At 39.7% G+C, this 13,407-nt stretch overlaps 1 protein-coding gene across 1 annotated transcript; it reads right to left on the reverse strand.

The window, feature by feature from the left end:
* Window positions 1-161: 161 nt before the first annotated feature.
* On the reverse strand, window positions 162-11,132 carry LOC127430159 (calpain small subunit 1-like). The gene is made up of 11 exons (XM_051679694.1): window positions 10,987-11,132; window positions 10,395-10,476; window positions 10,152-10,188; window positions 9,862-9,954; window positions 8,116-8,173; window positions 7,891-7,955; window positions 3,077-3,145; window positions 2,175-2,253; window positions 1,881-1,997; window positions 1,734-1,792; window positions 162-601 (listed from the first exon to the last, which is right to left on the reverse strand). The coding sequence occupies exons 2-11, from the start codon at window positions 10,439-10,441 to the stop codon at window positions 575-577; spliced, it is 651 nt and encodes a 216-aa protein (XP_051535654.1). The 5' UTR covers window positions 10,442-10,476; window positions 10,987-11,132; the 3' UTR covers window positions 162-574.
* Window positions 11,133-13,407: the final 2,275 nt, after the last annotated feature.

A 13,407-nucleotide genomic window follows, 5' to 3' on the forward strand; every position in this document is an offset into this window, starting at 1 on the left:
GCCCTGTTCTCCTATTGGCTGCCATTATTTCATATCACTGCGCGCTAAAGATTTTTACAGGCTATTTGAACTGTCAGTCATCCTCTAGTCCAGCCCCTGATGAAAGCGGCTTCTGTTCCTCAGGGCAACTGGTGTTGGCACAGGTAATGAGTGGAGGTCTGTTTTTGTATGTCTTGAACAAATAATGTTTATTTGCGCTTCAGCTTAATATTATACAATGCAGAGATGTCAGCTGATATATGTCTTTAGTGATTAATTGATATGCATCTGGAATGTTCTTAATAGCTGTTATCTCAAACATATAAGCATACATTTTTAATTATTTGGTTGTAAAACTATTTAGTTTTTGAATAAATGAAAAGTTTCCAGACTTTGGAATGAAATACGGCATAAACTGAACCTTTAGAGACCACAGTGCAAACACTCTGTCTAGCATTGCAACAAAGCTGCCACCTAGTGTAAAGGCACCATATGTTTATCAAAAACAAAAAACAAAGAAATCTGGCAATGACAGGCGACAAAGGACAACTGACAACAGAACATAATCAAGATGCTGTAGTAAATTCTTCTTCGTTCAGGAGTACATAGTCAACTGCAACCACTGTGGACAGAAAACAAAAGAAGGTTTACACCATAAATTAGTGGTAACCAGCAACTGTTATATTAAGGAGCTATTTCAACTTGAACTAACCCTTTAAATTAGTTTTATTAGTGTAACCAGAGATTATTTAGCAGAGATGGGCCACTTCTATTAAAATGAATGCTAGAAATTGGAATGTTCAACCAAGGAGCTCTGAGAGCCCAACGGTCATCAGATGTAGAAAGGAAGTCCCGCCTTACAGTTACAAGAGCCAATCACTTTTTAGATACAGACATCACCCGTCAATCAATTCTAGAATGAGCATGCGCATTAGCTACACGAGCCATTTTTTTATATAATACGAGGTAAAGAAGCACAATTTATGATACCAGTATTGTCATATTTTATTGCTGATTTGAAATATGTTCTTTGATCATAAGATTGACCGACCATTTTTGAGAATTTTTTTGTTTTTGTTTGTTTTTTGGATTTTTCCCCTTTTTCTCCCAATTTGGAATGCCCAATTGTGCTTATTTTAAGTCCTCGTGGTCGCGTAGTGATTCGCCTCAGTCAAGGTGGCGGAGGAAGAATCCCAGTTGCCTCTGTGTCTGAGAATGTCAACCCGCGCACGTGGCTTGTTGAGCGCGTTGCCACGGAGACATGGCGCGTGTGGAGGCTTCACGTCATCCACCGCAGCAACCACTCTCAACTCACCACGTGCCCCACCGAGAACGAACCACATTATAGCGACCACCAGGAGGTTACCCCATGTGACTCTACCCAATTACCCGGGCCAATTTGGTTGCTTTGGTTGCCTGGCTGGAGTCACTCAGCACGCCCTGGGATTCAAACTAGCGCGCTAAAGATTTTACCACTGAGCTACCCAGGCCCCCATTTTTAAGATTTTGGTCTTTCTCCATGCAAGTAGATAGGAGCTGCACTGGCATGACTGGAAATAGCCTCTTGAGAGCATTCCAAAAATGGCCGGCAGTGTCCTGACTTGCTAGAAATACTTTAGTGTAATGTAATGTAGTTAGGTTGATTCAGACTTGTTAACAAATATTTTAAAAGTTTTTAAAGTCACATGGAGCACTTTTATTTAGGTTTTTCAGTATACATAATATCAGTATAATATGTATTATAGTTCACATACCTCTTGAATGTTAACTTTAATGGTGCCATTGTTGTCTGAATCAAGTGTCTTGAAGGCACCTGTAAAAGCACATAGTAAGGCAATTCATGCTGAATCAAAGAAACACTGAGCCTCATATTAAGACAGCAAAACAATCGCTCAACTTACGACACATGGCATCCAGACGCACAAGACACCCAATGAAATTGTCAAAGTCCATGTTGCCACTTTCATCACTGTACCGTCGGATGATCAGCTGGAAAAGCTGGTCATTAAGTGGGAAGCCTGAACATGGATAAAATTTTAATTTAAAATGTTAGACCCAACAAGCTAAATTTGATTCCATACTGACTTATAAGTGTTGTTGAATAAATTATGGTATTACGGTAAGTTTGTGTCGTTCATTGTGTAGCACAGCTGTAACCTACACTGTAACCATTTCTACATGACAACACCACTCACCTGCTGCTTTGAAAGCTCCAGGTAGCTCGTCAGCCCCAATCACCCCAGAGTGGTCTGCATCAAAAGACTTGTAAATACCCTGGATTTAACAAAGACAGGTTGCTCAAAAACCCAATTTTAAGGACATGCAATGGAAAATCTGGTAACAAAGATACCAAGTTGTATGAACAAAACATAAGTGGTCTGTTTTGCAAATTCATGTTGTGCAAATTCCAGATAAACATCTGAGTCATAATGGTTATCAAAGACTAAAATAAACTGCAACAAGTTCCACTACCAGCTTCATGTTAGAAAAACAGAGTGGTTTAAAGGAATATTCTGGGTTCAATACAAGCTGGGCTCAATCGACAGCTCAGTCCGGCATAATGTTGATTACAACAAAAAATTATTTTGGCACTTCCCTTCTTTTCTTAAAAAAAAAAAAAAAAAAAAAAAAAGCAAAAATCAAGGTTACAGTGAGGCACTTACAATGGAAGTAAATGGGCCAATTTTGGGAGGGTTTAAAGTCAGAAATTTGAAGCTTATAATTTTAAAGAAGCTTGTGTATTATTAGATCTGTAAAGTTGTTTAAATCGTCATTTTTACGGTCATTTACGAAGTTGTAAAATTGGATATAACTTTACATGGAAAAGGTTAGTAAGCACTAAAGTCATGTTAGTTATCACACTAAAGTCATGTTAACATGCATATTGTTTATGTCTTATGGCTTTACTTTTGAAACTGAGTATTTTAACATTTACAGTAAGTGTAAGTGCCTCACTGTAACCAGGATTTTTGCTTTTATTAAAGAAAATAATTAATTTTTGTGTTAATCAACATTATGCCACAAATGCTGTCAATTGAGCTTAACTTGTATTGAATCCGGAATATACCTTTTAAAATATAATACATAATGTTTTTACCTGCCATTTCTTGATATTATTCCAAAGATACTTGAACTCATCAAAGCCTAGCTTTCCAGTGCTATCACTCTAAGTGAAGATAGTTAAGGAAAAATCAATGTATGTACACTTAAACACTTAATAGACCTTAAGGCTGATTTATACATCTGTGTCGAACCTACGGCGTAGACTCTGCGTAGTGGTCAACACGTTGGTTTGCATTTCTAGTACTGGGTTGGTGTGTCTAAGTCATTCTGTGAGTACACAGCCAAAATGATAACTACAGTATATGTTTCATAAATAAAAAAAAAAGCAATGCAAGCAATGTAATTTCTGGATTCAAAAGTATTTATGAAATGATTGTAGCATCAAAAATTTGTTCAAAGTATGTGAAAATGTTGAAATGTAGGTAGGCCTACATATTATTTATTATATATGTTGCCTGCACTGCAGGCAGAAAATAAATGACTAAATTACTGTACAGGCTGCTTGCTCGAGTTGCTTAAATAATAATAAATAAATATATTACTTTTGATGTTCCGTGCTGAAAAAAAAAATCGTCCAATTAATTAATAAATACACGCCAGAATAACACAAAAAGGGTGTCTTTTTAAAGACTTTACAATGCATATAGGCAATATAACCAACTCTTACCGGGTGTTTTTTTATTTGCTGACAAATTAGAAGTGTTCTGTTTCCATAACTTAAGAAATATGATTATTTACTGAACATCATACTGTCAAACACATGTTTAAATCATCATGCCGATCGGACAATTTGTGAGTAGAATTCAAAACCTATTATTTCACTCTGATATCAAATTAATATCAAGTAATGTCCTGGAGAAAAAAAGCTTTTATAAGCGTTAATCTGATATCTTTGGTCGCATTTTGCTTGTAGCAAAAAAAAATAACAGATGCTCCAGATTGAGACAATTGCTTTATTGGTCACAAGTCCAAATACAATGTGATATGATGCATAGATATTTGTATTTTATTTTTTATATTCTCCCCTGTTCTCCCCAATTTGGCATGTCCAATTCCCGCTACTTACTAGGTCCTCGTGGTGGCGTGGTTACTCACCTCAATCTGGGTGGTGGAGGACAAGTCTTAGTTGCCTCCGCTTCTGAGACAGTCAATCCGTGCATCTTATCAAGTGGCTCGCAGTGCATGACACCACGGAGACTCACAGCATGTGGAGGCTCATGCTATTCTCCGCGATCCACACACAACTTACCACGTGCCCCAATGAGAGTGAGAACCACTAATCGCGACCATGAGGAGGTTACCCCATGTGACTCTACCCTCCCTAGCAACCGGGCCAATTTGGTTGCTTAGGAGACCTGGCTGGAGTCACTCAGCACACCCTGGATTCGAACTCGCGACTCCAGGGGTGGTAGTCAGCGTCGATACTCACTGAGCTACCCAGGCCCCCTGATGCATAGATATTAAAATAATCATGGATAAAATGCGACGCTACCACAGATATTGTTATCATCCTGGGGGGAGGTCTCTGGTTGTGGTCTGCATTGATGCGACGCAAGGCACAGTTACATTTTTTAAGAGGTGCACATCAGGCTACGGCGTAGGCTACTCCGTAACCGCCGTACCTATGTGTAGCCTACACCACAGGTTCGACACAGTATAAATCGGCCTTTAGTCAGGGTATACGGCATATTAAATTTACATGGATGAAAACTAAGCTGTGAGGGATAGACTTAAAGTGTGCACAATGGCATGCATGCACTGTATAAAGGTTCTATATCAAATCAAATATTTGCAACTTGTGTTTTCTGTAGGTTTTTGTCTACTGAACTTTCTTTGGAAAGTATTTCGTCAACTGAACGATCATCACCAATGTAAACAACAGTACAACCCACTGAACAGACTGTATTTCTGTTCCTCACAGTCCTGTTGGTAACACTGTACAATAAGTTAACATTGTTTTTTAACATGAGTTAACTGTCAAAGAATGTTAGCAGGAAGAAGGACCCAAGCGCAGGAATGAGTGAAAGTAAATATATTTATTAAAACAACAGAAAAACAGGCAACACAAAACACTCACGGGGGAGAGGAAACAAACCAAAACATAAACTAGAATAAAATACAAATAACTAGGACTGACCGGGAACAGGAACAAGACTGGAACAGGAGCAAACAAACTTACTAACAAAACGATTTGACAAAGACAAGAGGAAAGAAGGCACAATATATAGAGGAACATGAGGGACAGATGCAGAAAAATCAACATGACGAGGACTAAACGAGGAGGCGTGGCAAGAGGAAACAAGCAGGCAGAGTAAGGAGAGCACATGGCAGACAGAACACATAACAAAGCCATGCGCTCAAACACAAGACAGAAACAAAACATATTAACAGACAACAGAAAGGAGAGGGCTGTCAGACCGAGGGACAGGACTGGGTCAGACAGGTCAACGGACCGCTGGGGACAGGACTGGGTCAGACCGAGTGAGGACCACAGAGGGCTGGTCAGACTGGGTAGGGACCTTACAGAGCTGAAAAGACTAGTTGGTAGTCGTTGGGGACATGACTGGGTCAGACTGGTCAATGACCGCTGGGGACAGGACTGAGGTGAGTGGCACCCACTGGGACTGAACAGACTGAGCAACAGACTGGTAGCTGGTATCTGACAGGTGCTGGTTACTGGGCTGAACAACCGACTGGTAGCTGGTGTCTGGCAGGTGCTGGCCACTGGACTGAGCAAATGACTGGCCACTGGTGTCTGACAGGTACTGGTTACTGGGCTGAGCAACAGACTGGTAGCTGGTGTCTAATGGGTGCTGGTTACTGGGTTGAGCAATAGACTGGTGGCTGATGTCTGATGGGTGCTGGCTACTGTGCTGAGCAACTGACTGGTAGCTGGTGTCTGACGGGTGCTGGCTACTGGACTGAGCAAAAGACTGGTCTCTGGTATCTGACAGATGCTGGCCACTGGACTGAGCAAAAGGCTGGTCAATGGCTGCTGGGGAATAGATAGGATCGTTGACGGTCACAATGGACTGAGCAGGCTTGACGAAGGCCACGGGAAACTAGACAGGCTCGTCAATGGCCACAGGGAACAGGACAGGCTCGAAGGTCACCAGGGGCTGGACAGGATTGTCAATGGTCACAGGGGACTGGACAGACTCATTGACAGCCACGGGGAACTGGACAGGCTCGTCGACAGCCATGGGGAACTGAAGAGGCTCATCGACAGCCACGGAGAACTGGACAGGCTCGTCAACAGCCTCAGGGAACTAGATAGGGATAGGGAGATGGATGGGGAACTGGACAGACTCGTCGACAGCCACGGGGAACTGGACAGACTCGACGACAGCCACGGGGAACTGGACAGACTCGTCGACAGCCACGGGGAACTGGACAGACTCGTCGACAGCCAAGGGGAACTGGAGAGGCTCGTCGACAGCCACGGAGAACTGGACAGGCTCATCGACAGCCTCAGGGAACTGCATAGGCTCGTCGACAGCCATAGGAAACAGGACAGGACAGAGCGCTGGCAGCGACTGAGGAATGGCCTCCGTGGCCAGAAGTGCTGGCAGCGACTGGGGAACGGCCTCCGTGGCTGGGAGCACTGGCAGCGACTGGGAAACGGCCTCCGTGGCCATGAGTGCTGGCAGCGACTGGGAAACGGCCTCCGTGGCCATGAGTGCTGGCAGCGACTGGGGAACGGCCTCCGTGGCCGGGAACGCTGGCAGCGACTGGGGATCGGGCGCTATAATCAGCTTCTTTCTCCTCCTCTCTTCCAGACGGTTGTCAGCACTATAGCAGGAAAGGCCACCGCCTCCTGGCGGGCAGCAGTGGGAACACCACCACTTCCTGGCGGTCGGCAGCGGGAACGGCCGCCGCCTCCTAGCGGTCGGTAGCGGGAACAGCCGCGGCCTCATGGCGGGCAGACATGGACATGAGGTGTGGAGCTCCGTCTCTTCCTCCTCCTCCTACGAGTGATGGGAAGAGGCCAAACCCGAGGCCAACACTAGAAATTCCAGCAAATACTCCATTACCGGCTGGTTACCCTGACGGAGACCAAAGAGCTTTTCAGCTTTGGCAGCTCTTTGGCGAACTGGAGAATCAGAATAAAAAGAGGAAACAAGAAGGCAGGGTAAGGAGAGCACATGGCAGACAGAAAACAAAACACAAACAAAAACAAAGACATAAACAGACAACAGAAAGGAGAGGGCTGTCAGACTGAGGTTGTGATATTGACAACATTAGTTAACTAACTTGAACTAACAATGAACAATAATTATTAAGCATATATGAATCTTAGCTAATGTTAATTTCAACATATACTAATACATTTTTTGAATCAAAAGTTGTATTTGTTAACATTAGTTAATGCACTGTTAACTAGCATGAACTAATAATTAATAATTGAATTTTATTAACAAGCATTAGCAAAGATTAATAAATGCTGTAAAAAATATAGTGTTAATCGTTTATTCATGATACTTAATGCATTAACTAATATTAAAGTTATTTTGTGTATACTGTATGTTGTATATTATTATTTGTTTGTATACAGTCTTCTTATTTTGTGTATTCTGTATATTGTATATTATTAGGTGTATATTGTATATTGTGTTGTGTAACAAGATGTGTAAACTGTGTTATGTATAAATCAGATGTTTATTGTAATTGTCATACTGCTATGTTGCTTGGAACTGCACCCAAGACTTTCACCCACTGTTGCACTTGTGTATATGGTTGAGTGACAATAAAGGGATTTGATTTTATAAAGAATGGGACCTTATTGTAAAGTGTTACCATCTCGTTTTAATTTCTGACAAAAATTCAATATTATCTATTGAAGGATACATCCATTACTGCCACCATGCTTCTGCAGGACTCAATAGTGAAACCATCTGTTTTCAGATCGGCATCTGGAGGTGAGAATAAGAGAACATCTCATTAACATGCATTTACATCATGTCTTATTCATGCATACATGTAAAGGCGAATGCAAAACACAGACAGAAACTCTTTGAGCATACAGAGACAATAAGCTTAAACTGCTCCAAAAAATGGGTTAAGGTGACTCACGTTTGGAGATAATCTTGTTAAGAATACTCATCAGCTCATTAGGGCTCACCTCCATGTCCTATGATGACAGAAAATGAATACAAGGTGCTATAACTGTCTCTCGCTCCCTTCATAACAAGCTTAAGACATTAACATTTCTTTAAACAATTTACTAAGACTACTAATGTCTAAAACACCAAGACAGATTGCTAAAACTTTACAATAAGGTTCCGTTTGTTAGCATAAGTTAACTACATTAGTTAACATGATCTAACAATGAACAATACTTTTACAGCATTTGCTAATCTTAGCTAATGATAATTTCAGCATATATTAATACATTTATTTAAAATGAAAAGACATATACATTAACATTAGTTAATGCACTATGAACTAACAATAAACAATTGTATTTTTATTAAGTAAAATTAAAAAAGACTAATAAATGCTGTAAAAAAAAAAAATAGTTTATTGTTAGTTTATGATACCTTATGTGTTAACTAATGTTTAAGAATGGAAACTTATTGTAAAGAATGAATTCAAATCAGAACTTCTGAGGTAAAAAATTACTGAATTACACTTCTGTTATAGTGCACTCAAAATAGAAAGGAAAAATATTCTGAAGAGAAATGTGTTAATTTGTTATAAAATCAAGTTTTACATTTGTAAATGTTCAGTGTAAAAAAGCACAGTATCTCTTTAACTGGAGAGGTAGACCCCTCCATATAATGCATCCAACACTTCAATAAGCATGAATGCAGGCATCCACGCCTCTCTATGACTCATTATAAACCCAGCCATCTTCCTTAACAACAAAAATCCCATAACAGCTGGGACATCCTGCATAACAATGACAGGAATGTACAAAAGAGGAAGAGCCAGTCATACTTCTTGCCTTAGGACTCAATGTAGTTTTGCATGCTAAAACCACACCATTTGTGTCTGTTCAGAGATCAGTAACTTTGGATGAGCACTGTAAGACTATGTGGCATTAAACTATGCTGAAATCAGATGGAAAGCCACAAGCCTGTTGGGTGGAGTGTGGCAATGGAATGTACTTGTGCCTTGATGTGGAAGTTTCTGGCAGAAGACTGAAGTGTCTGACTAATGGTAGGGCAGTGGTAGCTCAGTGGTTAAGGCTCTGGGTTACTGATCAGAAGGTCGGGGGTTCAAGCCCCAGCACCGCCAAGATGCCACTGTTGGGCCCTTGAGCAAGGCCCTTGACCCTATCTGCTCCAGGGGTGCTGTATCATGGCTGACCCTGCACTCTGACCCCAGCCTAGCTGGGATATGTGAAAAAGAAGAATTTCACTGTATATGTGCAAATGTGTGATAAATAAAGATAATTATAATAATGTGTTCACCTAACAAATTACACAACTCTTCATGCCTGGTTTGTAAAACTGAAATCACTATCAAATACCTTGATGAACTGGTGCATGCAGAGGTGTGTGTGTGTTTTCTTCTACTGTGTAACTGAATTGCCACACAAATTTATGTATGACCCCTTTTACACCTGGTATTAAGATGCGTTTTTGGTGGTCCGATCACATGTGGTCAGAGCTTAATACAGATCTAAACGGGGTCTATATACCAGTCTGCGTTCACATTATGCTACAGAAAACTGCATCACAACTCCTAACTTATTTTTTACAGCCCTGTGTACACAGTCTCATACAGACACTGTTAGATAAAATGGAAATTAAACAAACTTGAAAAGGACAGATAAAAAGAGCAAGGGCCATTGTACAATGCAGGTCTACTCACATCCCCTGCAAGTTGTTTAAAGACTTTGCGAAACTGCTTCTCCTCTTCGGTTTCATTCTGATTAGCATATGCCAGGGGTCTTTTGGGAGGAGGCTGGGATTAGAAGACAGAGAATGCACTGTGAGAAGTGCATTAAACTTTTCCATATGCCGAAGCAAGAAATCAATGAACCACTATATCTAACTTGCAGGATTTGCTAAAGTGCTTTAATGGTAAAAGGCAAAAGACATTGTTCATTGCCTCAAACATCAACACTATGAGAATAACAAAATAACAGCATACAAACTTACAGGGTCTGAGGGAACAAACTGGCCAGGGTCAACGTTGCTATGATGCATATGGTAAAAGCACAAAAAGATATATATACATACATATATATATATATATATATATATATATATATATATATATAAAAGGTCACTGATGAATTGTTAAAACCATGTAAGTGTTTTGCATTCAACATGCATTTATTACAGTATTGCAAAAACAAGTAGTGAGAGTTTGGAGAGCTAGTACATATGCAGGAGGCTTACCTTACAACATCCAGGATACCTCCAATAAGTCTTTTGGCCAAAAACATTTTGAAAGCTCTTAATAAGGCACAGAAGTGAAAATCTAAAGAAATGATAAGACAAAACTGATAACATAAGGAAGGCTCTAACATTTGATGTATATCACTAAATGCACTACTGCACTAGACAAACATAAACCATCATCTGTGAAAATCAAGTCACAGCATAACTGCTTTGTTATGATGGTTGGTACAGTAGTAAGAATAACTGATTTCTTTCTTCTTCTTTTTTTAATGCACTGGATAAACGGAAACCATTTCCTGCCTTATGACTGTCTGCTCATTATCTGTGTAATGAGCACATTATCTAACAATTTAACTCCTTATAGTGTTTGACAGATAACATCGAAAACACTGCATAATTGATCGCCTTGTTCGTAATATATGTGGTACGCATTTGTAGTTTATGCAGCTTTTTTGGTTTCATTACCATAACGATTAACTTTACAGAACACTATATTTATATTACGTTTTATTCCGTACTTTTATTCTGACGCATATCAGAATGTAGGAGATGCATTTAAACAACGATTAAATGACATGTAAGGACTTACTACAACAAAGACGTTGGAGAGGTCCAGTGGAAAGGTACAGAGAAGAAAGGTTCCGCTGTTCAGGTAAACACAGGACAGTAAAACCGGTTTTCTAAAGGCGAGCTGTTTTAATGGACTGCGCAGCGCTCCACACACCCCATTCCAACGATGTGTCAAACCCTGGGTCCTAAAACCAGTCAAGTTTCACGAATAGCACCGCTATCCTTCATTGACTTTACCTGGATATCGCAATTATCAATTTATTTATCATAATTCATGGAGGTGTAATGGTTTTGTTTTTTTGTTTTTTTATGAACTTCTATGGGCGTTCAATGTAGCCTTGCACAAATCCTCTCACAGAATTCCGATCCGCACTACAGAAGATAAAGATCTTCTAAAATGTTTACACACGATGACCAAAATACTGTATGTGGGGGGAAACTAGGCTGAGAAAAATAATTCATTGGCAGCATTTTCTAAATCACAATTTCACAAAGAAAGGATGCCCTTTTCCCCTTTCCTAAATGAAACTGTCACACGCATAAGACGATTTGAACTGTGACTTTACCTGCTTAAAGCTGCACTCTGTATTTTTTGCCTCATTAAAAAAATTTCCTCCGAAAGAAACGAATGGTAACTTTGAAACATATGTATAAAATCATGGCTGCTCACATGAAATGAAGATGCCAATCTTTTCAGCAACCTTGCAAAAGCTGTTTCAGGCACGTGCACACATAGACATCAAAGGGGGCTTGAGCACCTGCCCTTTTTCTTCCTCGAGAGAAAGTGCCCTTTTCTCTGGGGCATATATATATATATATTCATTTATTAAAAAAAATAAAAAAAAATAAAAATAAAAAGCACCCCAGAGAAAAGGGCACTTTCTCTCGAGGAAGAAAAAGGGCAGGTGCTCAAGCCCCCTTTGATGACAGCTTCCCTGTCAAACAAATACATTTATCAAATAAAAAATCACACACAGGCAGGCAGCAGCCCCTCCCAGATCCTATCCCAGTTGTGTTTTTCTTGGCTTGTGTGGAGGTGAGTGGTGATGAACAAAAGACTAAGCTACCGGTGCCTCGACTTTACAGCTAATTAGCCAAAAGCCAAAAGCCAAATATAGTTAACTTGTGTCTTGCTAACATGCATGACTGATGAGCTACTAGCTAATGTAATGTTAGCTAAAGTTGAGCTAAGGCAATATATCATGGCCATACAGGCTAATGTACTGTACTTAATGGAGACACTACAGGTGAATACAGTAAAATTTGTGTCTAATAACGTCATCACAATCGCCACATTGATATACAAATTAGGCATTAACTAATTAAAAAGCGCTAATTTGCATACATTTGACAAGGCACTGCAGGTGAATAGGATAAACAAAATAACTATAGCATATAACCACAGAACTTCCCCAGTTAATGACTTACATCAAGAGTCTTTCCCCCTGAAATGTTATGTTTAAATATGCAGATTAGCTTGTTTTGGTTCATTTAGAAGAAATCTACAGATGCAAACAGATGGAGGGTAGTAGGCTTTAAACAAACACCATCTAAATGTGTATTTTGGAAGTTTTCTTTCCATTAGAGTAAAAGAAGACATGGAAGCAAAATAGACCAAAATTTCAAAATTGACCACTACATGAAAAAAGCAGTAACTTCATAATTTTGATCGTAGGCTTCTTATCTAATAACTTTCCATTCTATTAGTTTGTTGTATGCTGATAGATCTTTACATGATACAGTGGTCCAATAACACCAAAAGAATCAAAACGATTTATTGCCTTGTGCAAAATAAACAAATTATTAGTGAAACTATGTCCCTCTCCTTGGTGCAGTCATTTATTCTAAATATATACTTGAAACTAGTAGCATAGAAAACATGCACATTGTTGGCATAGTTTCCTTTGCTGTTGCCTGCTCTTGTGATAAACCTAGTGAATACTAAAGAAGACCATGGTCTCTGTGTGAACTGATTATTTTGTAGAAATCTGTTGAGTATGAAACAATTGCGTGAGTATGAGGGAATTAAAATAAATTGGTAAGGAAGTCAGAGTTGTGTTAATATATTTAACGTTTTGTTTAAAAAAAAAATTGTTTTAATAAATAATTATGAGAAGTGCCCTTTTTTTCCACTTGAGCCCCTGTCCCCCAAAATGTCTGTGCACGTCAATGAGCTGTTTGATTCTACATGAAGACGGTATCCTTAAGGGGGCAGCTATACTGTAATTACAAGACCTGGGGCCGGTTGCACCAGCTGTACATAAATTACAACTTAGCCTAGTTGTGGCGTAAATGGGCACTAAGTCACAGTTTACACACCACTAAATATTAGAGAGTTGCACCATTAAAGGACGTAACCTTACAAATAAACTAAATATTTACGGAAGCCTCCGACCAGGAGTAACAGTTGGAATAAAAAAGCAGACATCAATGAGCTCAT

This window comes from Myxocyprinus asiaticus, chromosome 39, assembly GCF_019703515.2.
Source record: "Myxocyprinus asiaticus isolate MX2 ecotype Aquarium Trade chromosome 39, UBuf_Myxa_2, whole genome shotgun sequence".
In the NCBI taxonomy this organism is placed as follows: Eukaryota; Metazoa; Chordata; class Actinopteri; order Cypriniformes; family Catostomidae; genus Myxocyprinus; species Myxocyprinus asiaticus.

Excerpts from the sequence above, each read along its gene's own strand:
- LOC127430159 (XM_051679694.1), bottom strand. The coding sequence starts at position 10,441 with ATGTTTTTGGCCAAAAGACTTATTGGAGGTATCCTGGATGTTGTAAG. Across the intron at positions 2,254-3,076 it reads ATAATATCAAGAAATGGCAG|GGTATTTACAAGTCTTTTGA; the intron begins GTAAAAACATTA and ends TGTTAAATCCAG. Across the intron at positions 602-1,733 it reads TTAAAGTTAACATTCAAGAG|TGGTTGCAGTTGACTATGTA; the intron begins GTATGTGAACTA and ends TTCTGTCCACAG.